Source organism: Trachinotus anak, unplaced genomic scaffold (genome assembly GCF_046630095.1).
Source record: "Trachinotus anak isolate AG129_WGS33_773 ecotype Australia unplaced genomic scaffold, CSIRO_AGI_Tana_v1 ptg000018l, whole genome shotgun sequence".
NCBI classification, from domain to species: domain Eukaryota; kingdom Metazoa; phylum Chordata; class Actinopteri; order Carangiformes; family Carangidae; genus Trachinotus; species Trachinotus anak.
The window spans coordinates 6,049,126-6,076,917 of NW_027273869.1; the positions used below are offsets into that span (position 1 = coordinate 6,049,126).

General features: G+C 41.5%; 1 protein-coding gene across 1 annotated transcript in view; it reads left to right on the top strand.

Moving 5' to 3' along the window:
* Positions 1–27,792, top strand: part of tmtc1 (transmembrane O-mannosyltransferase targeting cadherins 1) — a 147,079-nt gene that overhangs the window by 26,964 nt on the left and 92,323 nt on the right. The window contains exons 3-4 of the mRNA XM_071501868.1: positions 14,984–15,057; positions 16,515–16,691. Of these exons, the coding sequence (XP_071357969.1) occupies positions 14,984–15,057; positions 16,515–16,691 (251 nt within the window). The remainder of the gene's footprint in view (positions 1–14,983; positions 15,058–16,514; positions 16,692–27,792) is intronic.

Here is a 27,792-nt window from a genome sequence, read left to right on the forward strand (position 1 = left end):
TCATTAGCTATGATAGCTAAATAACTGACCACAGCTGACTGTGGGTTTGTGTAGGAGCAGCCGCAAAGGGATTCTGATGGCATATTTGTCTGTGCAGGCTTTTCAAGATAAAAGCCCCTGCAGGATCATCCCCTGGTTCCAGTGAGTTAATAACCTACAGTCAGTGCTTTGAATCCACTCTGCATCATCAGACATAAAGTCAGTCATATCTGTAAGTGAGGGAGTGGACTTCACTGGTCATGAGATCCCACACAGCCTGCTCTTTGAGGGCCGTTATTGGTTTTTTCATGCGAGCGCTGGGAATGGTGGTTGAAGACTGAAATGTCTCAGCAACTCTCGGATGGATTGCTATGAAATTTTGCACAAACATCCATGTTCCCCTCTGAATTAATTCTGATAGCTTTCCCCTGACTTAATCTAGCGCTGTTCTCTGGCCTCGGTTTCAATTTGTCTAATAGACAGGGTCATCAGTGATGTCATGGAGAGATGCAGCGGGTAGAAAACAAACCACTTAGAGCTTAAAGGGAAATAAGCATGATGAGTTGTTTTTGTGCCATTAACAGCAGGACTTGCAAAAGAAATGGGTGACAAATGTTCAAAATATCCTTCTGAATTCAGAGTGCAGAATTAGTTGTTAGTCTAGTGACCTGCTTAGTGCATTGGATTTTAATCAGCAGGTGGATAGTTTTGCAGATGTGTTTGAGGAAAAATCCCCTGTTTCAAGCTAAGACCAGCTCACACTGCTGCAGTTACTGTGTTTATTAAAAAGCTCTATGATCAATGCTTTGCTTATCAGTTAGACATTGTTGCTTTGAGTGGAACATGCCTCACTTTGTTAAGCCTATAATAATAATATATTATTAATTACAGGCTTCATTCATTTGATTAATAAATCCTGTATTGTGAGAGTTTCTTATGAGTGAAGCTTTTCCCATCTACACTGTAGGCATCAAATATTCTGACTTTGTACACCAACTTACAACATGTGTATGTATCTGGTACATTTTGATGCTAAACAGCATGCTAACAATATTCACACAGAGTGAAGGAGCTGCTGTGCTAATCTGTGCTGTCCACTGCGGGTCTGGGACATACAATTTATTTCTCACTAACTACAAGCTCTATTTTAGTCTGGGTTAGTGTTATTACTGGTGCTAGCTTCCATCTCCTGGAGCTCCATGTATTGTGCTAGATAAATACAGCCTGCAGATGTTGTGGTGCGTAGGTTTTGGAAACATGAGGACCACATACTTAGACAAAACCTAAGACATAATATTGCTTGTTTGTAAAAGTAGTTCAAATATCCATATACAGAGTGAACTAGCATGACTTTGCTACAACGTGCTTTTTTACCCTCCTGCTGTTTGCTAACACACTAAGCTAAAATGGTGAACTTGATAAATGTCACCTGCAACGCTGTGCCTAAACCCAGTCTGACAGAGCTGCTGCTTAAAACTCTAAAACTCCCTAAAGCTAAGGTCATTCAAGATTATCAAGCCATGATAATACAATCCTGATTGAAGTTTTATAAAGAAGATAGTAACATTTAAAGGTGCACTATGCAGGCTATTCCTACCACATATAGACTCATTAAAAAGTAATCTGCCTCAGTCAAGACTGCAGTGACCTAACAAAACACAGTGTGGGCCTTGTGAATGCAATATCACTGTAACACCTTAAGGGAATTTCTTCAAATGTCCACTTGGACTCAAGGATGAAACGATTAGATTTTGGTGGTCAAAGGTCAAAGGTGAAGGTCACAGTGATCTCACATTCTTGTGAATGCAGTATATCAGGAACACCCAGAGGTAATTTCATTACATCTGGCACCAACATTCACTTGGACTCAATGATGATGAGTACTGATTAGAAGTCAGTGGTCAAAGGTCAAAGGTCACTGTGACCTAACATTTTTTGCTATAACTCACAAATTCTTATGCTGATAATGGCACAATTTAACACAAATGTCTATTAGGATAAAATGATGAAGTGATAACATTTTATATCCAAATGGGGAAAGGTCAACTTCACTGTGACATCATAATGTGCAAACTGCATTCACACAAAATCCAGCAGTGCACCACTTTCCCACAGGGTTGTGCAGAGGTGTGGATGCATTTGTTTTTGCTTTGGATGTAATCATCTCTCTCTCTCTCTCTCTCTCTCTCTCTCTCTCTCTCTCTCTCTCTCTTCTCTTCTCACTCATTGAGCCGGGGAGGAGGGGCCAACTTTGAATGGTGTGTTTACAAACAGCAACTGACAAATCCTGCATGGTGCACCTTTAAAAAATTTAGGAGGCAGCAGTAAGTCTGGTTTCTTGACTCACATTATTCATAGGGAATTTTCTGTTTTTGTGTCATTATTCAGTTTGCTGAGTTCTGATGTTATGCGGTGCCCCAATCTGTAATGAGATGTCCCCATCTCTGATTACAGTCTCAGTGTTTTTTCTCTTTTTAATCATCTGGAATAGAGAAACATTTAGTTTGACCCAAGGGGCTGTTTGTATTACAGTTTGAGTGTCTCTTTTTTCTCTTCAGTTGTTTGTCATTATTATGTTGCAAAAAAAAAAAAAAAAAAAAAAAAAACCCTGCAAGAGAACCAGGATCACTGTGACACCCTCCACTGTTTTCTGTGTCCAAGATGGCCGGTCTGGCAGTTAGTCAGCCAGTCCATATCCAGTGAATGGGGCTCCTGTTTCAGAGCTGAAAAGCCTCCATTCATCCATACCTCCTCTCCTCTTTCTGCTGATAGAATAGCTGGCCATGTGTGGACCCTGCCAGCCATATGTGTGCCATGTTGCTTTGGGCATGCACACACACACAAGCACACACACGCGCACGCAAACACACAAACACACAAAATAAAGCTGTCTCGGGGTGTTTGGGTTGTTGGTCAAGGCCAGGACAGACAGAGGCGAGGGACAGGTGACTAGAGATACGCAACACTTTCCAGAATGTGCTTGGGGCGACAGTCTGCCTGCTAAAAGTCACACACGCTCACTGTGTGCGTTTGGGTGTGTTTAACCAGGCTGTACTTTTACACTTCCTCTCCCCTTGTGCTGGGGTTTGGATGCAGACAGGCAGCTGCAGCTGAGCTCAGATTCCTGCTGAATTATGTAATTGGCCCAAATTAGAGAGAGAGGTGGAGAGAAAGAGAGAGAGGGAAAAGGGTGAGAGAGTGAGAAGAAGTGGTAAGTTTCTTTCCTCCAGCTCCTCCCTTTTTGTTTCACTAACATTCACAGTAACAGCTCAATCACAATGAAAATACCTCCCATAAACACCTGGATCAGATTACAGGTGTATTGCACTAAACTTTTTTATTGCACTTCCATAAAGCTGAGAAGTTGTAAGAGAAACATCAAAAGAGAAATGTCAAAGTTTGTGCAGCAAAGGCACAGATATCCTGACCTGTGGTCCCTAATATAGGTCAAACACAAAAAGCACCGGATCCTACACTTCCCATAATGCAAGCAACAGCACATTCTCATTAGAGCCTCTTTCAAACTCCAAGCTCGCAAAGTGTAACACAGGCTTTTTGTTAAAAGTTGAAGTGTTAGGCTCAATCTGAGATGACCCTGATGACAGCATCAGGTTTTTTTTTCCTAAACTTGACAAAACTCATTATTTAATAAATTATTATAAATAAAAATAAATGACCTATATCACTGTACAATAGTAATATACAGTAGTATTCAATAGTATATTCATTACTTGTATATTATTTTTGTATTTTATATTAGTGTATTAGATGCTTTGTCTCTTCTATTTCAATTATACATATATATATATATATATATATATATATATATATAATGTATATGTATATTATACTATGTTGCATATATTGTATTTGCTTTTTATACATTTTTTTATACAGCTTTTTCACTTGTGCTGTATTTTGTTCACATCGTTGTTTTTTTTTCTTAATCTTTATTTATTTCAAAGAGTTCTTTTTATTTTTTACCTCTTAGCTTCTCTCTGTGAACATGTGAATATCCCCCCTGCCCCCAGTGATCAATAAAGTCCTGTCATCACTCCTCAAGTTCCCTGAGTTGAGTGACATTTCCAGGAGGTTCTGCTTCTTCTGTTCTGCACCTTCTGTTCACACGTACGTACTCAAACACTGGTGTAGTGTTTGTGAATGGGACCTGGCGTTGCAGCCTGGTGCCATCCCAGCGACACGACTGGAGAAACTTGACAAAAGCTCAACTTCATGCAAATGTCTTCTGCTGCAGTCTAAGGGTAAATCAGACCAGAGCCAGTCGTGCTCTTTTTGACGCCCACAGAAATGGAAGCACAGAGCTGTTTACTAGACCGCTCTGGTCGAGGAGTGGGGATCGCTTCCAGCACAAAAACAGGACCACAATGCTAGTCTGTACCAGGGAAACAAACTGTACAACAGGAAATGAACAATTTCCTTGTGTGTAGTACAGCAGCTACTTCACAGTACAACTGTCCAATCAAAGCAGAGCTTGGTCAACGCAACACACACACACACACACACACACACACACACACACACACACAGCTGCAGCTTCATGAGGCCAGAGATGGACTACTGCTGTGCATCTGCATCTACAACGTATCTGCAACAGTAGTATTCTGATCAAAGTGTTACTTAGCAGAAAATCACAGTAATGGTGGCGAATGCTAAACATAGATTCAGTTTTACCAAAGCTTTCCTGTTGTCAGGGAATCATTCTTCTGACTGGTGACTGTAGGGCTTTCCCCTGACCTGAGATGCACCATGGTCGTTGACAAGTCTGCCAGCTCTGTCTAACTTATTTGTGTACTGCTATAGTACAGGCACGGAGATAACAAGAACACTCATTGATACCAGACCTGTGATCAGATGTCATTATCCAGATAAGGTATCCACACTGCTGTATTCTATTTGCCACAGTCAGAGAATATTATTTACTCTTTAGGAGTTAGGTTACTAGGGTTACTAGAGTGTGGTAAACATGTGGTTTAGGGTGGTAGAGAATAAAATTAATTGTCCATAAAGCATAAAGAGTTTTCCATGTTCAACTTACTGCATTGCATTCTGGGCTATATACTGGTCTTATAGGTCCCATATAGTAGAATGTGAGATTTCCATGTGTTGTTTGATTATAAAGCAGGTCTAGGTGCTACATTAATACAGTGAAAGAATTAAGCACAGAGACATATACACAGCATGTGTTCACAAACTGAGCCTTAAAACAAGCCATTATATTTTCTGTAAGAGTCACCGCCCGGACCCACCATTCAGCCTTGCAGGATTTGGTTTCTCTGAGTGTTTGTATATATTTTCATTTGATTTCTATGAAGCACTGTTGTTTTTTTTGGGGTTTTTTTTTTTTGTTTTTTTTGTTTGTGTTTTTTTCCGCCTCTTGATCTTTTCAGCTTTCAGTCTTTTTTATGTTATTTTTCTACAGACCGTTGGATAACTTTGATCTCGCTGTTTTAAGTTCACTGCTTCGTCTGCGGTGTTGTTCTATGAGTTACACTTAGACTGAAAACAAGCTCTCATTGTGGCTGTGTGAGTGGACTGCAAACTTGCTTACTCACAGTTAAAGGTTGATGTCCACTGCCTGCAGTCGGAGCTCTGAAAAAAAGGGTAAGCTGCCTGATGGCTTTGTCTCCATCGCTGCTGCCTATGCAAATCATATTTCCGATATGCAGTCGTCCACTCTTTCTGCCTGAAGCAGCATGTTACCCTGCTTTGGTAGCACACAACATCAGGCCACTAATGGTCAGTGCAGTGGAGAGAAATTTCAGGACAGCGAGTAAAGGCATGATGGTGCGACGGGGTCAGAAGGTTGACAGTGGAGGAGGAGAAGACAGGAAAGAGAGGAAAAGGTCACGGACGAAAGAAGGAGAGGGGAGATGAAGTAGAGCAGGGGAGAAGAGGAGGAAAGGCAGAGCATGTGATCAATTCAGACTGCCTGTCAACATAACTGCGTGTGTGTGTGTTGTAACTAAGTGGACAGAGCGGCTCCGCTTCCCCTGCTTCGAGGAGTGGAATCTGTTTACTGTTGCTCGCATTCCAAACATATTATTATTCATTGTGTGTGCGTGCGTGCGTGTGGTTGTGTGTGTCGAGGGAGAGAGCGGCTTCACAAACTAATATTTTATTCATGGAGAGAGAGAGAGAGACAAGCCCCCCCCCCCCAACTCGTCCTTTCATCTTGCACCTCGCCACCTCTCCTTCAATAACTCTTCATCCCTCCTTTCATCTCTCCATTCTGGCCCCTCAAAGTATTTGTCGGTGACTAAACAACTCATCACTCAGACCATTCCTCATCTCACTGATTCCAAGAGGTTCAAGCCTCTGATAAGAGTGTGTGTGTGTGTGTGTGTGTGTGTGTGTGTGTGTGTACAGGTCTTTCTTTGTACATGCTGTTTTTTTGGATACATTTTGTTTGAAACCGCTGTTGTGAAGACATTGTGGGGACATTTTGGTTGGCCCTCACAACTTCAAAGGGCTGCTTGAGGGTTGAGGTTGGAATCTGATTCAGGTTAGGGTTCAGGTAGGGTTTGGATATTGGACATTTAGTTGTGTTGGTTCAGGTTATGGTAGGGGGCTAGGGACTGCCTTGTGTCAGAGAGTGTCCTCACAACTATAGAAAGACCAATGTGGGTGAAACCCACATCTCTCTTCCAGAACGCAGCAGCTGCTTCCAATAGAAGTCCCTCAGCGACACACCCTTCCTCTGTAAATACTAAGCAGCATTTGGCTTTGATTGTATCTTTAAAGGAACAGTCCAACCTACAATACTTGAACACAGTTGGAAAAATTGCCTGTTGCCTACAGTATGTGCTTTGTATTTCTGACTCCATTGTTTTGTTACTTTTCTCTTTTCCTGTGGAGAAATGGACAAATATGGGTCATGGGACATGATGCTGGTTTATTGTGTTTTCTAACTTGGGTCTTATATCCATAGTTCTGGCAAAACAATATGAACACCATGTATTGCAACTGAGAGTGTGTGGCAACCAGTAAAGACTTCCAGCTGATGGTCAACAAAAAATAGTTGCAGTATGTACCAACTTGGCTGTTTAACACGCCTGTTTGAGTAAGGGTCAAACTAATGCAATACAGCATGTTAATTAGTGAGCTACAGAGGTGTTGGAAGACATGTTGAACAGAGGCAGGCTGGCTGCTTCGCCCTGCTTCCACTCTTAAGCTAAGTCCCAATTCAGGGCAGCATCCTGACAGCCCTTCATAGACCACAAAGGCCGACCCAAAATGAGATAGTCCAGCCCACGGAGGATTTTCGATTTGCGTCAGCAGCTGTGCCTGCTCTTACTGATGCGTTGCAAAGCGCAACTCCTGTTGCCCAGCAACCTTGACAACATGTACCCCTTTTTTACTAACACTTGAGGTTTTAAGGCCTTTGGTTTGAACAGTTGCACCATTAGCTGTTGAACTGAGCTGAAACCCAATACTTACTTACAAATGTAATCCTCAGGCTCTCTGTCAGTGTTGTTTGCTGCCGTATTATTTTCATTACCGGCTCGAAATATGTCTTGGGATCGGTTGGGCCATGGAGGGTCCACCCGTTGGATCCTTGGTTGCCCAGGGAAAGTAGGCCATGTGTCTCGGCCACATTTGAATGAGCCTTCATAATGGGGCAGCCTAGTCGTGCTGCTGTGACGCAGGCGGTCTTGAAATGCATCCTCCAAAGGATGTGGCCCCTGAATTGGGACGCAGCTTTTATGCTAAGCTAGGCTAACCATGTACTGACTCTAGCTCTATAGTTCATGCACTGTCATGAGATTGATATTGATCTTCTTGCCTGACTCTCGGCAAGAAAGCTAATAAGCTTATTACCCAAAAAAAGAAAATTGAACTATTCCTTTAACAATGCAAATGTATAATCCATAGAAATAGCTAATTTAAGATTAATTTTATCAGGTGTGACCACAAGGCTGCTTGTCTTGAAGTAAACCATGAATGTTAACGAGACAGAATACCTGTAGGTTTTCCCATCCTCCCCAGTCTGCCAACATGGTGTGAGCGCAGCATATGTGCAAGCAGGCAGCTGGTTTTCTAACATGTTGGCTCAAGTAACGGTGATTATTTGTGGATTAGAATTTCGTTGTGATACGATGTTCAACTCAAATCATGTAGCAACTGTGAACATGCAGCTGGGGTGCAATGGGGTGTCTGTTGTGTACATTCTGTCCTATTGTTTCAGGTCTATAAAGAAAGTCTTGGCACACCAGTCGGCTCTTAAAAAAAGCCTTTTTATTGAAAAACCTAAGTAGTAAATACAGACATCAGTAAATTTATCAGTAATCAAAGACAGAACAGCTGCAGTGACACCACTGATTGAATCTCAGCTCAAGATCCATGTATTTGTAACAGAGTTTTTGACCGATCAATGGATTAGGTTATTAAATGAAATTTTGTAATTTGTGCCCAAAGTAGCAGATACCGGACAACCTGTAGTGGTTAGGGACAACCAGGCAATAGCTCTGTCAGTCAGCTTGTGTTGTTGTTCTGGACCAAATTTTGGCTTCTGTTTGGAAACAAATTAGTTTTTAGTTTTCCAGTTTGTTTATTTATCAAGTATGGAAGGTGCAATTTAACATAGTTCCAATACAAAGCATGAAAGTTATAGAGTTTATAGCTATTGCTAATTTTCAACTCTTGTCCTTAGTTGTCCTTAGTTGGGCTTTACATGCATGGTGTCATTAAAATAGTCACTTTCCATTGTCATAAAACCGCAGTACACTACAGATATGAAAGTAGAGTAAAATACTAAACTGAAATGTATTTATTGTGATGTACAGTCTAAGAAGAGACAACAGCAAAAACAAAATAAACAGATAAAACAATTGATAATATCATACAACAAGCTAAAATGTACAGATGTACAGTCTAAAAAGAGACAACGGCAAAACAAGCAGATAAATAGTCAAATAAAAACAATTAACAATATAATGTAATTAGCTAGAAATGGGTACAGCTCTAGTTTGCTTTTAGCAAGCACCTAACATTTTTTGTAAAAAAAAAAATTATACATGGAGTTAATTTGAATTGATTTGGTAATGTGTTCCGAAGTTGATGGCCCTTTATGGAGAAAGCTGATTGTCCAAATTTAGATCCACAATGTGGTGTTGTGCAGCTGCCGTTCACCACGCTCCTGTCCTGCCTTTATATCTGGAGAGAGATTCTGGGGCTAAACTGCTGATACATTTATAAACTAATCTGGGAAAGCAAAGATGAATAAAGCTCTCAAAACTAAGCAGATAGTATCTTTGTGTGACAGTGACGCCATCGGTCAGGCTTTTTGTCCATTACTTTCAGTGCCTGATTGTATAAAGATGTGAGGGGTCTGACTGTAGACGGTGGTGCTTGAGTTCATACTGTGATACAATAGGAAAAATATATAGGTTTAGATTCTATAGGGCAATGCTATAGAGCCATACAGGCCCTCAACAGGGACCCTGTAGCATTTGTAAGATTAAAGGAGCATTACACAAACTGGTTGTCAACTGGATCAGGGGTGAAAGAAAGTGATGCTTTGTTGTGTGGTCCTTTGTAGCATTGCAGCAGCATTGTTTTACTGTTTTACATTTTTACGTTCAACAGATGTTCTTCAACTTTAATGAATTGTGTCAAAAATGGAAACTGTTTATTAACAAAAAGAAGAGTGAACTGATTCATGTTGGGATTTCCCTCTCTACCCATAGAACTTAGCAGTTTAAAGTTGGATCATTTAAGATGAGCTACGCAGATTCAGTTTCTGTACGGACAAACATATGAATTTAATTCCCTAAAAGGTGTTGGGCTTCCTGCTGCATCAGCAGGTCGAGCTTTGGGAGGAATCAAAACATGAAGGATATGAGTTTTGGGACACTCAAGATGTTCTCAATCCTGTGGGTGTCCTGTGATTATACTGATGGGGTTTTGGGGCCTTGTAAATATCTCTATGTGAATAAGTGCAATAAGATATTTCCTGGATGTGCACTAATATGCGCCAAAGTTGACTGCAGTGGTGGGACACGGGATGGGAACCATACGAGGCTTGTATATTATATGTATAGAGTCACTGAGTAATTGAATGGTGTGATATGGTAGAAAGCAGCTGACGAGAAAGCTATCTATTTGAGATAAACAAATTATTGACCCATGGTCAAAAAATCATTGACTGGATTTGATGAGGATTATTTTCTAATAATAAAAAGCTCGACATGTGTTTGTTCAGAGATTCTGTGTTTGCTCAGACTAAAGAGCAGTGGGCTGATGATATATGGACCAAACCAAACATCTAGGATGATAAAAATGAATAAGGTACTGAGAATTACGTTGTATGTGATTTGTTTAAAGAGCAAAGAGCTTTGTGTTGCCTGTTAAAATCTGGTATTCTCCCCAGATTTCTTGGGCAGATCGTCCGTCTGGAAGGAGAAAATCAGATTTGTTCAACGTTCTGTTTAAATGAAAGGAAATGAGCTCCACTTTGCTTTCTGCTGTTCCTTTTTACTGGGAACTGTGCAACACTTGTTTGTAGTTTGTAAATATGGATGATGCACAAAGACTGAATTGCTGTTCACACATGAAACATTTAAATTAGACTGTAACTTGGAGAAATCCTGGGAGCAGAGAATAAAATCCCTTTAGATGTGGATATGTAGCAGTTCTTTTCTAGGAACAGCTCATTTGGATTTTTTTTCCACATAAATATTCTAATTGAAAGAATACAGAAGTACTGATATTGCAATAACTTGCATCGATCTTTAGATATTTGAACGGATGCATGTTTTGTAAAATAGCAGCGTCTGCCTCGTTGTCCACTCTCGATGGCAGGCAAGCGTCTTGCGTGGCAGCTGCGCAGCCATCCATGTGTGTTGGTGTGTGTGTGTGTGTGTGTGTGTGTGTGTAAATGGCTAAATGTAACTTGTCCCGCAAAGTGCTTTGAGTGGTCGACAAGACTAAAGCTCTATATAAATGCAGTCCATTTACTATTAAATCCCGTGGGGGTGGGTCAGTTGTTTGGCATAACACAGAAATAAAACTAAAAACTAAAAACTAACAGTGTCTATCGCCCTACTCTTTCTGTATTCTTCTTTCTCTTGGAAGTATACATTTTAGTTTAAACAGCATCACTGAACAAAGAGCCCACTGATATGATATAACACTGTATCAAAAGTAAATATAAAGAAGGAAGAAACTGTCTTAAAGTCAAACCAAAATTTGAATTTTCCTCACTTTTTGCTTAAGGCAGTATAAACTATAATGATGCTGCAGCTATTTTGTATATTTTTCCATTTTTTAAAGCCTCAAGCCTCTGAGGCGGTGTTTCCCATTTCTCATGAGGCAGCTTTGCCGGGAGATGTACCGCCGACTTCTGTGCCGCGCTACAGACTGAGGAATGTTGACACTGTTTTTTCCTCCAACAGTCCCACGCAGGGGTTCAGCTGTTTGTCTCTTCACAGCATTTGACATGTGGGAGGAAAAGCTTGAAAAAACTTGAAAAGCGGATGCTTGCGATCTCGACTGGTGGAAGCTAGTTAGCCTAGCTTGCTAATGTTAGCACTGATTCACACCAGCTGTTGTGTTTTGTTCGTGTGATTTCTACACCTGCTGAGTCACTGTCACACTCCTGCTCACTCAGTGTTGTGTAGTTGCTTCAGGGAAAGGAGGGACGCTAGTTAGCATTAGCTGTCCCTCTGTTATGGCTCAAGTTAGTGATGATTACAACTGCATTCATTTTGGCGCCTGGTTTTAATGTAGTTTTAGTCAAATTTTTGTCCTTTGATTTTTGTTAGTTGTTGTCAACAACAACTAAAGATATTTTAGTCTCATATTTTTGATTTATTTTTGATTTGAAATATTTTAAGGCAGCGGTCACCATGGTGACAGGTGTCGTTCTCAAGTATCACTGGTCTGGTGGAAAAGGTGCCGTTCACTTGTTCACACACACAGAGCCAGTATCCCTCTGCTCTGCAGTGATACAGCCTGACTCTCCTCAGTAAACCCAGGTATCGTTTCCTCACTCAGGCTGTTTGAACAGAGCCGCTGTTGAAATGCTCACAGTCAATACACAATACTCACTGTTCACTGTGTGGGTTTAGCATGAGAGGCTAAAATTTCTGATAGTGTAGTGTTATTTCCTAAGTGAATGTCTAAGGTAAGATCTCCATGGTTGACTGCTGACATTAATCCTGGAACTATCTTATTCCTTTGAATGATATCATCTCTGACCTCATCATTTAGTCTTTATTTGTCGATGAAAAATATTCTGGTTTTCAAGGTTTTTTTTTTTTTTTTATAAGACTAAAGCTCTATATAAATGCAGTCCATTTACTATTAAATCCCATGGGGGATGGGTCAGTAGTTTTTTTTGTAGATTAAAAATATTCTGGTTTTCAAAGGTTATTTTTTATGTATTGGTCTTGTTTTCATTGTGAATAATAATTTGTCAGTAATTCTTTTTGTCGATGAAAACTGTTTATGACAAATAACTAGACTGTCAGAACTGACAGTGATGAGTTGTCCTGTAACCTCAGCAGTGAATACGTTTGTCCATCATTACAGAGACACGTGTTAGCAGCAGCAGCTGCTAACACGCTGGCCTGTTGATAAACTCCCTGTGTGGCCATTGGAATTTACGTGATATGACAAACTATTTTTAGCACCTGTCTATGCAGACACTGAACCAATCAAATTACAGTAGCTCATGTCCTTTAGAAAACACACATTTAAGGGTCACTGTCTCTTAATGTAAAACTTTAATTTCTTGTTTTTGGTAAGTTGGTAAATAAAAAACTAAGTGAAAAACACCATGGATCAAAAACTAAATTTAATGTTAGTTCAGCAGGTGTAGTCTTTAAAGTCTTCATACTTGCGTCTTAAATAAAAAGTGTGCTGTCCTCTTCCCAGTGTTTGATCTGTGTGTATGATCTGTCCTGTGCAGGCTCAACAGGACCTTGAGTAAAACAACAGAAACAAGGCATTCGATTACAGATTTTACAGTTGAATATCTTGGCAATGAAAGCTTCTGAGCTTTCTAGCCAAGCCTAATTTCATCCTGTTGTAATTTAATATGTCTCCTCTGCTCTTTTGTTCCCTGCTCACCCCCGTCCATCCTTGTGCCAGTTTATGTGTGTGCGTGTATGTGTGCGAGCTGCTGAGATATCACATGAAAGTCCATCCTCCTCCTCCCACTCTCTTCTCCCCGTACTTCTCCTGCTCCTCCACCTTCACCCCCCAGCCTGCTCTTTATCAGTGTCTGCTGGACATGTTTACTGCTGCTCTGCCAGGCCATGGCTGACTGCCGCTCCACCACACACACACACAAAAACCACCGGCTGGAACCGTGGCTGATATTGTAGATCAGCTTTATGGAGAAACACTGCCAAATTTAAGACGATATACAACACACACTGTCTATTACTCCCCAGACAGGAAGCTAACAGTTTTGTCCACCTTTGCCAACAGTCTGCAATACATCCTGAAACGTTCCTGCCCTTACGGAGGCTGTTAGAGCAAACAGCCAGAGAGGAACAGAATCCGGCTGACTGGGTATAAACTGTCTGATTATTCCTGTGGCTCAGGCCTGTCAAGCCGGTGTTTTACAGCAGCTAGTTGCAGCCAGGCAGCTGAAATAGTCAGAAACACTTAATAAGCACGCTGGTATAAATCATCAACCATGTCAGGAAAGGACTGGTTGCAATGCAACTGCAAGACGTGTTGTATTTTTAATATAAGGATTGTGGCTGTCACTTTTTGTCTTATTTTCACACTTTATTCATGACTGGAAACACACTCACTTTTAACTGCCTTAACTATGCACTTGCTCAGATCATATTAAACACTATAAAACTTCCATCGCAGACTGTGCTGTCCAAAACAGTGGTTACAATCTTTTTCACATCAACGACCCCTAAACTGACACAAATTAGACCATGGACCCCCATCTGACAAGATTTTGTCCTCGATTTTTGCTTTTAGATGTTTTATTACCGAAGCTGTTTGAAACCCATGACCAAAACATTCCTTCTTCCTGTTATTTTGTTATTTATGGATAGAATTATAGTGAAAAGAAATTGTTGCCCTTTTTGCTGGGATCCCCACCAAGGACCCCATGGTGTCTCCGGACCCCACTTTGAGAACCACTGGTCCAAAGAATAGCAAAATGGATTAGAAATGTCCCATTGCAAAGTTCATGAGCCTGAGCAGCTCTGTTCTCCTGATGATATTGGTGCCACAGTTTATATTTGTTAGCAAAATACCACAGCTGCTGGACGGATTGATATCAGCTTTGGTGCAGATGTTCAAGGTGTCCAGAGGATGAATCCTAGAAACGAGCACAACCAGAAGTTCAGCAAGTATCTCCACTTGTATTAGGGGGAAGATCACGCAGACGGTGGTCCTCAGGTTTTAGAAATTGTAGACGGCCCTCTCTGGTATGTTAACAGCTGTTTGTGCTGTAGCCCTGACACACCCACCAAACGTATTTCAAAGGCTGCTGCAACAGGTTGCACACTTCTGGCGAGACATAACATTGAAACCGAACATTGCAAATAAGCGTGAGGGTGTGGGAAATGTTGGAAGTCGCTCTTATTTTCAGAGTGTGCTTAGAGCATGTTTCTCTTTATCAGATGATGATAGAAGCTGTTGGAGAAACTGGTGTGATTACACCTGTTTCTGTTCTCTCTCAGTGTTTATTGGTATACACACTCAACTTAAGAGAAGAGCCCTTAAACAACATGTGCGCATGTGCAGCCATTAATAGAAAGCCTTTCTGCTCACTCTTGGCTGTGATAATGGGCACCTGTCTGAGCCATAATCACGGTAATTCTGCTCTCAGGTTTTGGTATAAACAAACATCTCTCAGATTCCACAGAGACAGCGACGTGCAGCAGGTAACGCTGTGCATCTCACCGTAGCGTGGACTCTTAATGGGCTCCACGTGGACATCCAGCAGCGTTTCCTCACCACAGCTGTCGAGCCATCTCTGAAATCTGTTTGTGTGTGTGTGTTGCAGGTGTCTGGTATCGTGGGCAGGGCTGACGTCTTGGCCTGTTTGCTGTTCTTGCTCACGTTCCTCTCCTATATTAGGTAAGATGATGCAGTACCACACACACACACACATGGATACACACGTGTAAAAGACGTTAGTCTGCCTGTGGGACTGATGAGGATGAGTAGACAGAACAGCGTAAACATTTCATGAGCAGGACTTTAGCTGCGACATAGCGTGACCATACAAGGTTGTGTGCTGGTTCGCAGCATTTATCAACCCCCACCACCTGTTCATTGTGTCCTTATTGGTTCATTCCAACTTAGAGTTTGTCATCTGTTAAGCCAGATCTTAGTCGTTTCAAAGGTTTACAACAAGCTACAGTATGTTACTTAACATAGTACAGTGTCCCCTGTCATAATGGCAAAAGTGAATTCCTGGAAAAGTTGCAGTACATCACGTCTGCTGCCACACATTCCCCAGTAAATAACATCTTACTTGGTCGTGCAGTCTTCAGTGGTTACAGAAGTGCCCCGGCAACACACCTTCTCCTCCAGCGTGCACGACGGTGCGAGGGCCCGATCAGCTAAGGTCTAATTTTCATAGTTTTGGCCTCCTGTCTTATCTGTAATAATAACACTGTATTCTTCAGTTTTAATGAGATCTGGGAGCACAGTGACTCTGCTAAAAATAAGTTTGACAGGTCAGGACACACGAGTGGTCACCCGTTCAGACAGGGTGGAAACAAACTTCTTTGGAAGACAAAGTTCAATTCAATTCAATTTATTTGTATAGCACCAAATCATAATATACATTAAAATAAAAGAAAACTTTTTTTTTTGAATTATGAATTACTACCCATTAATTAACCATAATCTTGCTGTATCTCAAGTGTAGACCAGACCATGAAAATTTCTTATAAATGAAATCATGATTGTCACATTAGGGGTCCTTCCTGTTGTCAGGAGGTGTTGCTACAATTATGACTTCATATCGCTATGGAGATGACTTCAGGCAGGGACTCATGTCAAACGTGAAGTTTGGTGCAGATAGGACGATGCAAGAACTTCCCCTGTTATGGCAAAACGTTGTGTGTCCACAGTTTGGGGTTATATGAAAATACAGCGTTAATTACGAGTAAGTTGATGACATGCCTGTTCAATAATTTAAGTTTATAGATTTAACAGGGACCTCCTGTGTCTGGATTAAGATGCTTGTGAAAATGTTTTAGTTGCAGCCAGATTATCAGTACTCTGCAGCTGTTATTTCATGTTGTTGATACATATTTAATCAGCATTTAGGTAAATTTAAGTGTCAGATACACAATAGTGAAGGACTCTGATTGGGGCCAAAAAACCTGATGATAGATTAAATGTAGAACTGAGGTTGTCCTAGAAAAAACAGTTACAAGATGTACTAGATTTGGTTCTGATGATAGAAGAGTGATATAGAGGAATATATAGGTCATTACTCATCTCTGTGATTTGGCTGACGCCAGTCTGGAGTCCTCTGTCATTATAAAATATCTTTGCTCTTCCTCCTCTCTGTCTCTCAGGAGTGTGGGTGTGTGTGTCTCTGAGGACTCTGTGCCCTCCACCGTCTCGGCGTGGTCCCTGCTCGTCAGTTTGCTGCTGGGCACCTGCGCCATGCTGGTGAAGGAGACGGGCATCACCGTGTTCGGGGTGTGCGCGCTCTACGACGCCCTGGTGCTCTGCCGCAAGCCTCTCATCTAGTAAGCATCCAGGGTTTGCCTTTGTTTATGTTTTGTTTGTGCTTTTTTCTTATCTTGATTTATGTGGCGACAGTGCTCTGAGCGCGCACACTCTTTTTCAGCAGAGCTCTGCTGTGTTTTCACACAGCTTTACTCGTTTGCACCTGGGAGCTGCCCGCTGCAACCAGACAATTTGTTTTGGAGGCAGAATTTTTTTCCTCAAACTATGTGCGCAAACAGCTGTGATAAAGAGGACTCTGCCTGTATCTTTAATGTATTTGTTGGTCTTTCTTTACTTTTCTCCATGTGGAAACCAGTTTTACTCCTCCCATATTAGATGTCATCATTTTAAATCATTGTCAGACCCGGACTCGTTGGAAATTGGGTTTTAGATCATGTAGGTAAAAGTACATGTTTTACTGAAAACATCTGGACGCTAAAAAACACATGTAATTTGAATTGATTTGAATTTTTTACAGCTCCTGAGGTATCATTCTTCTTTCTTGGTTCCTTTTATCTCAAAGTCTTGCAGTTGGCTTCTGACCTGAGCTGATTTCAAGACTTAACTTGACTCTTGAGACTTGCCCCAAAAGAGTTACAAAACACAGAAAATGTCTACAGCAGTCCACAGAGTTGTAGACTTGATCGGTTTAGTCAAAAAAATGATCTAATCATAGTCTTAACTCAGACTTGACTGAGACTCAAACACATTCAAGCCCCAAAGTTTTTACCTTTTCAAGTGCCTGCCTACAAACATGGGCCTTAAATGCAAAGACTGACTATTCAATTATATATATTCTATGTGGTCCAATGCACTAAAAGGACTTAGACTCATCTTTGTGAAAACACACTATTAATACAGCTTCCAAAAGGAAAATGTTTTACTCCCCAGTTGTTCTTTACTGTGTTGCCCAGTCACATACATGTTTGGTGAGTCCATAAAGGCTCAGGGTTAACCCACTGGGAAATCAGCAAGTGTTTAAGGCCTCTCTGATTCTTACTCTGCACAAGCTTTCATTTTACTGGGATTCACTGCTTCTACTGAATACGACAGTGATAACAAGCCTGAATTGAATTGGAAGTTCACAGTTCTGCAGACTGTGCTCAAGAGAAGACACCACAATGCATCAAACGGCGATGACAGAAGAATTCCAGGAATGCTTTCTTGCCTATTATGTTATCTGTGATGTCTCTGGAAAGTTTTTTTTTAGTGTCTCCCGAGTGTAAGCAATTCAGTATTTGCTCATTCGCCTGCTGGTATTACAGTGTGTTCGAATGGCTGCAGCACATTTTCCAAATGCATCTCTTGGAAAAATAAAAATACTGAGGATTACAGCCCTGTTCATCAAGGCAGGTCTGGATCTCAACCTCTTGAGCACAACGGAGATTCAACAGTGTCCCAGTATGGGGGGGGTGTTTCCTTCATGGGTAGATAGTGAATGCAGTCAATTGACCGTCCTTCCTGTGTGTGCCTGTGTGGCTTCACACAGATGCCATTATCCATGTCCCACTTTTTACCAGAACACTGTGCTGCTGCTGCTGTTGCTGCTGTTTCTCCATCCCCTGCTCGCTCCTTTTAAAAGAAGCCTGCAGTGATAATGGAGGACAGATGCCTGGAGAGCAGTGAGCTTCAGATAAAACACACTCCATTTCAGCAGAGGCCAACTGCACTTGCTCCTCTTATTTTAATGGACCATACCAGTGTTTTGTATGTTTTAGCCCATTAACTACAAATAGCATATATTCTACATTACTGCCAACGATTTTCCAAAGCACACCATCAGTTTTCAGAGTGATTTCTCCAGTAGTTTCAGTTCATTTCAGTACATCCGGAAAATCAACCTGTGGGCACTTGAAACTTGCTGCAGATAGACGCTCAATCACAGAGAACATCTCGTCAGTTTTTTTCTGTTTTTTGTCACAGTGGCAGCTTCCACAGCTCAGGATTTCTACAGTCTATGAAATTGTGTTCAGGTGTAGTCACAGACCTTCCTCAGACATATACATATAAAGATAGAGCATATACTGTATATATATGTATATATACGTGTGAAACATCACTGTATCCTTATGGACACCAGCAGCATATGCCGTGCATCAGAGTTTTTTTAATGTAAGCCTGCTCACAGGGAGTGTCAACTCATCAGGATGTCCCTCCGGCTTCCAAGTGCTAATGCTCATCAAGTCTTCAAAAAAGCTCAGCTTTTATCACATTCACTTTCTGGGTAGGAACATGCCAGCTACTGAACCTTAAAGGTGCCACGTTTTATACTTTTCTGTCTTTTATATGAAGTGTTGATATCCAAGAGATAAATTTGTAGTTTTAAGAGCCAAAAACCATCTCAGTGTAGTTTTATATTTCCTCTCAGGCGTCTCTCTGGAGTTGAGCCAATCAAAACAGAGCTCTGAGCCTCTCTTCTGATTGGCTGTTTTCTGAGTGATCTAATAAAAAATATAGCAGATTTTAGGGAAGCACTCAGAAGAACCAAGTCCTGCAATGTTGGCAGGTGGTTCCAGGTGGGCTAGGCTTACGTCATGATTGAGGGTGATGACTACTTTGTTGTGACATCAGAAAGTTACAGAAGTCCTGATGGCTTGTTTTAATGCTCAGTTTCTGTATACAGGCTGTGTGCATTTCTCTGTGGACTTTGATATTTTCACAGTATTAATATAGAACCTAGACCTGCTTTATAATCAAAAAGACACGAAAATCTCCCTTCATACAATACCTTTACATACCTTTAACTAGGTCTGTATGATGTGTTCATTGTGCCACAGGCCTTTACCTGCATCATATAACAGGTATCAAATGAGCTGATGCTTTGCAGTGTGGCAAAGGTGTGTTTCTCTTTAAAATACAAATTGTATTTTCTGCATCTGTATAGCTGCAGGGGTCACTGTGATGTGGATTTGGCCATCCTGTACCAGTATGTGCAGCCAGTCATGTATGTATGCAATATATTACAAACAGAGCTGTGTGTGTGTGTCTGCTGTCTGTGTCTATGCTCTCTTTAGCCATGCTAGCAGCATGGCACTATGGATGCCAGCAGGTGGATCCCCCACTGTGGTCCCAACTGAAATATCTCAACAACTGTTGGATGGATTGCCATGAAATTTTGCACAGACATTTGCTGTCAACAGAGGATGAATCCTATTGACATTGTTGATCCGCTGACTTTTCCTCTAGCACCCTTAGGAGGATTTGTCATAACTTTGGTGATTCTCTGACCCTTCATGTAGAACCGTCATCATGTAAAACTCTTATTACCATGTTTAATTTCTGTTCACTGATATATATATACACCATTCTGTACCTTCCCTGAAAATTTCACTTACATAACTTTTATGGTATGTGCTGCAGTGAGACTTTGAGCTATAGAAGACAAAAAAATAATTTAAATCTGAGCAATTCCAACAAGGCACTGCTGTTACAAGGAACGACGCTGCTTTGCATGCACGGCCCCCAGCCCTCTGGAGCTTGGACCCCTAATTAACTGACAAAGTAAATGTTCTTTGTGATGGAGTATCTATGTGCAGCAAGTTTCAAGCCTCTGCAAGTTGATTTTAATGGTAAGCTGACATTTTGGGAAACCAATGACTACCTGCCAGGTAGGAAACACACACTGATCAAACTCAGAAGAGGTATGCTTCGGAAAATGGTCAGCAGTGACTCATTTACACATTCATATAAATGAGACATTTATATGAATGAGAAAAAAAAACATGAAAAAAAGAGCAGTGTGTGTTTTTAATGCTGCAGTGTTCACAGTCTAAACGAAACAGGGACGAGGGAGGGACGAGCTGCAATTTCCAGCCAAAACTAAAAGCTTTGTTTTGGCTTCCTGAGAGGGTGTATGTTTTACAGCGCGTGTGTGTTTCTCCACATTTGCATAAGTGTGTGTTTGTGTGTGTGTGTGTGTGTGTGTGCGTGTGCCTTTATGTGTAAATCTGGCCATACCAAAGCCAGTTCCAGATGTTTTTGGAGCCTCCCTGCTGTGTGGTATGTTCTGGAATCAGCTGCTGTCACTGGGCTGGTTGAGCCGATAACACACTGAAACACTATGTGCAAGGTGAGGTTTGTGTGTGTGTGTGTGTGTGTGTGTGTGTGTGTGTGTGTGTGTTGAGTTTAATACGTGTTGTAGGCTATTTTAGGCAAGCTACCCCGGGGCATCTGTCTCTTAGAAGTGTGGCAAATGTCTGTAGGGCTGCAGGGCTGTTCAGAGAATGTGTGTGTGAGTGTGTGGGTCTCCCTGCAGGCATGTTTGATTGACTGATTGACTTTTTTTCTCCAGTAACCAATGTCATTCATTCAAATATCAGATATAAAGCATTTACAGGATTCTCATTACACTCATTAGTTCCTATGGAGGCTGTAAAGAGGCTCCAGGAACCTTTCCACAAAAGAAACAGGAACCTTTTGAGGTGGAGGTTGCTGGTAGTTGCTCAGGTGGGTCAGGGGATAGAAAACATCACAGAGCTTATCAAACATCCACAGTGCCCGGAGCACAGTGGTCAGGTACTAGCTGTTAAAATGAAACAAAAGTAAACAAAACTGTCACCACAAACATTATTTATTTACTTTTAATAACCAGAGACTTCATGATAATCCCCTTTCAAATCAGATTTAAAAAGCCTCCAAAATAGGCAAACAAGCAATTTACAAGTAACTTCTGTGGGATGACAAAGCGGATAATGACAAAGCACATGCCGGGTCCAATCAGATAGGAGCCTGTGCCAATCTGGGAGGTCCTGGATCCTGTTCCAGCAGGATCTGGCACAAAGTAAGCCCTAGTTGTTGGCCCTCCAAAAGTCATCAGCGGTAGTATTTTCAGATGACCCGGGAACAGGAGTCTGTGCTGTGCTGAACTTTGCTCATTGGTCAAACATAAACTTGGTGACCACTGCTACGTGAACACTGAGAGGAGGGATTATTATAATTATTTCCTGTTCCTGTTTCAGTGTGGGTTTCTAAAGCAGAAATAATAAGTGGAAAACACTCAGCACATCAAGGTACACTGGAATACAATGAACTTTCACGCTCAACTCAGCAGATTGTCTTCGGTAGAGATGAGCACTCTGGAGTTCTCCTTTTTTTTTTCTTGCCACATCTGCAGATTTATTAAATCTGTTCAGCCATGAGAGTTGTGTAACAATAAATACAAAGAACAACACTATGTCTTTGTGTTGAAACAGTTCCTGTGTGCTAAACATTAGGCAAAGATAGCTGGTTAGGGGAAGGGATGGGGTTAGGTTCAGGTTAAGGTGAAAAGAAACACACATCAATGGGGAAACAAACTTGACAAGGACTCAAATGCACAACACAGACACAAAAATCGGTTTGAAAAATCAAAGTCTTTTTACTAGGAAAAGGGTCGATATGCGAGAGAGCAGACAAACAAAGGCAGATAAACCCAAAGGATGTGGCTGAGTCAAGGTCAAAAACCAGGCAAAAGTCACACACAAGGGAAACTAACACCAAGAATGGCTGGAAGTCTTGTCACGAAGAACGAAGGTGAACTGGCAGGAGGGGAAGGGAAGACACACAGCAAATAGACAAGGACAGGGGACACAAAGAGACACAGGTGCAACACGTTAGGGCGGGGCAGACAGTCACAGTGGCGGGCAGCACACGAGGACAGGAAGTGAGTCTGTGTGGAAATAGCATCTGACAATCGTGCTGTGTATGGGCCAGATTTGGGCCGTGGAACAAAAAAAGAAAACAAGCATGTGGCCCCAGTATGGGCTGGATTTATTCTGCTATCTCGGATAATCCCTCAAAACTGTGCGCGTGCTGGCTGTGTTCCTTAGTTTGGGAAAAGGAGATATATTTAAGACATTTCACCCAGTGATGACATCACTGTGTGTGTGTGTGGTTGTGTAGTTTATGCAGTATCACACTGATCCACTCTTCCCTTCATGTCCACCGGTCTGTAACCAGGATGGGTTTCGCCCGTCTCTGCTCTCGCCCTTGTTTACGTCTTCCCCCAGATTAGCTCCAGCCGCTATGATAACCCTTAATACTCTAAAACTTGCACACATGCACAGAGATCAGTAAGCCTGTGTAATAGCAGTGGTGGTGGTGCGAAGCTTGCAGACGGCTGCTGCACTGCGATAATGTCAGTGTGGAGCAGGCAGCCAACATGTGAGGAGGGATACAGATGTCTCTCTGCAGGATTTAGACCTTTTGGTCTCTCTCTCTGTCTCTCTCTCTCTGTCTCTCTCTCTCTGTCTGGCTTGCAGCTAAAGTGTGTTTGTTCCTGCCACAGCCAAAATTACAAGTGCAGTCAGGTGGGGAGCAGCTTTACTGCTCCCCACCTGACTGCCACCTTTTAGCGACCGGATTGTCTTTGGATCCTGGCTTCACTCAGCTGCAAGGTGGTCTGCCTCCTGTGGGACAGTGCACACACGCACACACACACACAAGGACATACAAGAGTTCAAAGCATTGGAATTTTTATTCAGACATTTAAGACATTTTCATCTTTTAAATACTTCAAAGCACTTTAATGAATCTGGAAGAACGTTAATACTCTACATGTGGTAACATACACACACACACACACACACACACACACACACACACACACACATGCGTATACGTATAAACAATGTAGATATGCATTGTTGAATTATGTAAAAATAGAAATCAGAATAAAACTATACATTTTACAAGTTATTCATTTTGGTATAATGAATTCAGTTATACTGGTTGTCATGTATTGATTTTTATACAGCGCATTAGTTGTAGCAGACTTTGTCAATAGAGCCATAGAAGATATTGTTACTGCCCATATTCCAGATTGTATCAAAGATGTGTCAGTCCCTGTTTGTGCTTATGTATGAAGAATAAAGATATTCACCTGTTGTGGCAGTTCATGGAGATATGTGGGCGCGCCTCTGTGAGGTGTGTGAGATCAGGATGGTGAGATTATAGAAGAGGCAGCTGGATTTACCAACTGTTCAAGAGCTGAGGTGGAAAAAAAACTTATAGAATCTGTTTAAGAAGTCACAAAGCCTCATGAGAAATCCCAAAACATCTGGAGCTTTGTTTGTTTTTTTTGCATGTTAAAAAAAACTGCTGCTACAGTAGTGGATGCTGAATTGTTTGAGAGTACGGACAGCACCCACTTGATGTTTTGCTGAATGAGAGATTGCTCTGAGTTACAGAAGCTGGTGGAACAGAAGCCATCAGCGCTCAGACCTGACATCAGGACTGCAGCTCTTCAGGTTTCTAGTGGAGATGAATAGTCACCTGGAATATTGTCTTTGATTTGCTACAGGAAAAGAAATTTGAGGAGAAGTACATCCAAAAGAAACGTGGAGCTGTTGTAACGTGGTGTTATTTTTAAATACACACAGAAGCAGGGCAGGGGAAACCTGGCAGAGGCAAAGACTGAGAACTTAATTCAAGAAACATTGTACATGTGAAAAACAGAAGTATGATTAGCCCCTTTGTGCACAGATGAGATGTGGTGTTACCATTAAATATTGAAAGTAGAAGATATGGGGGTGGATGAAGATGAGACGTGAGGATGGGGCTTTCATTTTTTTTGGCATTTTCTGATAGGGTGAGATATGAGCAGAAAAACAACTCATGATAGACAGACTCTTACTGGATTACAGACCATATATTATTAACTCATAAGATGACATGGACTGGTTTGCAAATCTCTTCATATCTGCATGTATTTCTACATTATGTTGATATACGTGTATGATGTGTGGCTGTGCATATGTATTTATTTGAATTTACATTAAGGGTGTCCCTTGGGATACATGCAGTGAGTGTTTGTGTGTGTGTGTGTGTGTGTGTGTGACTTGTGTGAATTCTGACTAAGCCTCATTTCAGCAGATGAAGCCCAGCAGTCAGCTACATGCAACTCTCTCTGTCTCTTTCTCTCTGTTTGTTGGTGTGTTTACATGCAAACTAATCATTTGATTACAACCAGATTAACCTCTTGAACCCCACACACTCGCTCTTTGGCAGGTTCCTAATTACACACTCTTGTAGTGCAGCCAAACTCTGCTCAGAGGCACAGATCTGGAGACAAATTTTCATTTGAGCAGAGGTCTAAAATGTTACAGTGAAGCCACATCATTTCAGGATGAAACAAGGCAGCTCAACAAGGCAGCTCAAATTTTCTATTTAAAGTAAATGTAAAATATGATACACTGTGGAATAAAACCTAAAACCATTATAGTTTAGCCTAACCTTAACCCTTTGAAACCCAGGATGCTCTTTGCTTAGTCACTACATCACATAACTAGACATTTCATAATTGTTATGTAGGCTGTATCAACTGGTGTGTGTGTGTGTGTGTTCAAGTGTCAACCCACCGTGACGTTACCCATTGGTTTGTGATCTGCTGTTTTGAAGCTTCAACTTTGTAATTAGGCCACCACCATCTTGGTTTTTAGAAACCAGAAGAAACCATATTTGGATGAGAAGAAGCAGCTGGGGAGGAGTGAGGGGTGGATCTGACCGGCTCTGTACTTTATCCTGATTGTCAGACAGGTCACCGTGTGTGGTAGAGTCTGTCAATCACACGGTAGCCACGCCTCAATACACACCCTGCTTTATTGTCGATTTTCCTCTAACTGGGACCATAATTTAAAAAACGAAGACACTGTTTTATTGAAGAAGACTTGAAACTAGAGATTGACACCATAAACTCATTAGGAAAACGTTTACTGAGATAATAAATCAAGAAAGAAGAGGATCATTTTCCCATAGACTTCAATACAAACAGACTTCTTTTTTCAACCAGTGGAGTCGCCCCGTGATGGTCATTAGATAGATGCAGGTTTGAGGCAGTTTCGCACTAGCTTCACTTTTCAGATCCAGAGTCTATGTCCATTTTTATATACAGTCTATAGTTGAAATGTGCAAAGGTGTGTTATTTATCTGCATATGAATGGGTGTCTGCTGTCCACATATATATAATTACCACAATAATAACCATTCTGAAGGGACATTACATTTTGTATAATGTTCATATTCAACTATACATTAGCATTTAGCTAAAAGCACTGCTGTGCCTTAACGGCCTCATAGAGCCGCTAGCATGACTGTAGCATCTGAGTCTCATTTTCACCTAATTTTATTTACATTTTGACAGATTTGCACCAAGGAGAGTCACACTGCATTAGCTACTAGCATCTCCTGTTTGCACTCAGACAACAATTATCTACATTACTTTTACTCTTTAAAAGTTTGGTTAGTGTGAAGTTAGTTGAACTAGTAACTAAAAGTGATTAATGTTGAAGCCTGATAGTTGAGTCTGCATGAGCAGAAACTGAACCCTTTGGAAACAGTGACACAAAAAAACCTACATTTGGTCCCCGGTTGAGTCTTATCAGCCTCAATTACTAGCATGGTCAATGAATTACAGGCGTTGCTGACCTTTCTGTCTCTGCTCGCAGCTGTCAGGAGACAGTCTGCTTCCTGGTTACACCAGCATGCACATATCCAGTGTACGTGAAGGGGAGGTCATGTGATATGTGTTTCTCAGGCGTGTTAGAAACGCTTATGTGGACGGAGATTGATTGAATTTTAAAACGCCCCCTTTTAAAAATGAAAGCTAGTGTGGATGCAGCCTGAGACGTGACTTTGAGAAGACAGGTGTGAATTTCACTAACTGCTTCAATCTTGATCAAAAGAGTTCAGCCTTGAAAGCTGATCCAGCTCTGGAGGCAGTTAGAAACATGACATTAGTCCAGTTATTCACAATGAGAGGGGCATAGTAAGCATCCCTCCACCCACCTCACCCCCGAACCCACCGCCCCTATTTCTCCTTTCCTTCAGAAACACTACAAGGTCCGTTATTCCTCTGGGAGACTGCAGTTTGCTCTGTGAGGCCCAGGATGTAGCGTCATGACACTGTGCGGATGCTTGTGGTTGGTGTTGGATGTGACAGCCTTTACACCAGAGAAAACTGAAGGACTGAACGTCTTCCTCACTCTCTGAAGACGGAGCGAAGTTATGATGGTGGAATTCACACAAGATAATCACCTCCCAAAGCCCGTCTTTTCTTCCTCGCCCCCTCTTGCAGGTAGTCAGTCGTGGCAACCTGTCAGAACAAAAATGCAGTGTAAATGGCATTAAATATGATACACAAAGTTGAATTTGTCAGTGTAAGGGAGGCTAGCTCTCTTATGGGATTTGCTACAGGGAGGCATTATGGGAAGTTGCCAGCATCACTGACTGCCTTTCCCCGTCCCCATCTCCCTGTTAGGTAGAAGATTACACTGCCGCTGATTTCATTTAAGACTTAATTAAACCTCAGCAGCTGCCAGTGGATCCCTCAAAAAGGCTAACTGGTTGACAGACAGAGGGAGTGAGTTTTGGATGCCTGTCAGAGATAAAGAGGTCTGGATGTTGAGAGGATGTCAAGAAGGAGAGAAACAGGTCGGAACTGTGAGGAGTTCATTATCAACAAAACTACTGAGCGAGCTCTAAAGACGTTACAGCAGTAAGCTGTCTGCAAGTCAGGATGTGAGAACCCACAGGAGCAAAGTTTGCGAGAACAAACCAGTTTTTGAGTGAATCATCTGGACTGCGCACAGGTTCAGTTTGAAATGTGTTGTTTTATCAGCTTGTGAGCATTTGGGAGGTAGAAGGGTGCAAACCAACCGTTATTTAAGGACATATCTATGTTCAAAAACTGACAGAAATGACATGATATTACCTAAAAGGCAGGTGTCAAGAATTGAAGACCACAAGGCAGAGAGTCAAATACACAACTCGCACAAAGGTGAGGGTTTCCAATAATCTAAATCACTTTATTTGGAAATGGTTAGTACACAGCAATATGACGCTGACGTTTATGGTTTTGAGTGAAATATCTCAACAACTATTGTGAGATTTGGTTCAGACATTCATGTTCCCACTGGATAAATTCTAATGATCCTCTGACTTTTTATCTTGCACCATCATCAGGTCAAAGCTTTAATGTGTTAATTCCTTTGGTTTTGACTAAACATCTGCAAAGCCAATGACACTCCCAGCAGCCTGAGCTGTACTTTGTCTTTAGTGTTAATGGTAACGGAGATCCTCAGCTCAGTCCAGTTAGATTTTATCAGCTGTGTCAACATTTATTTTGTGAGTTAGCTAAAGTCCAAT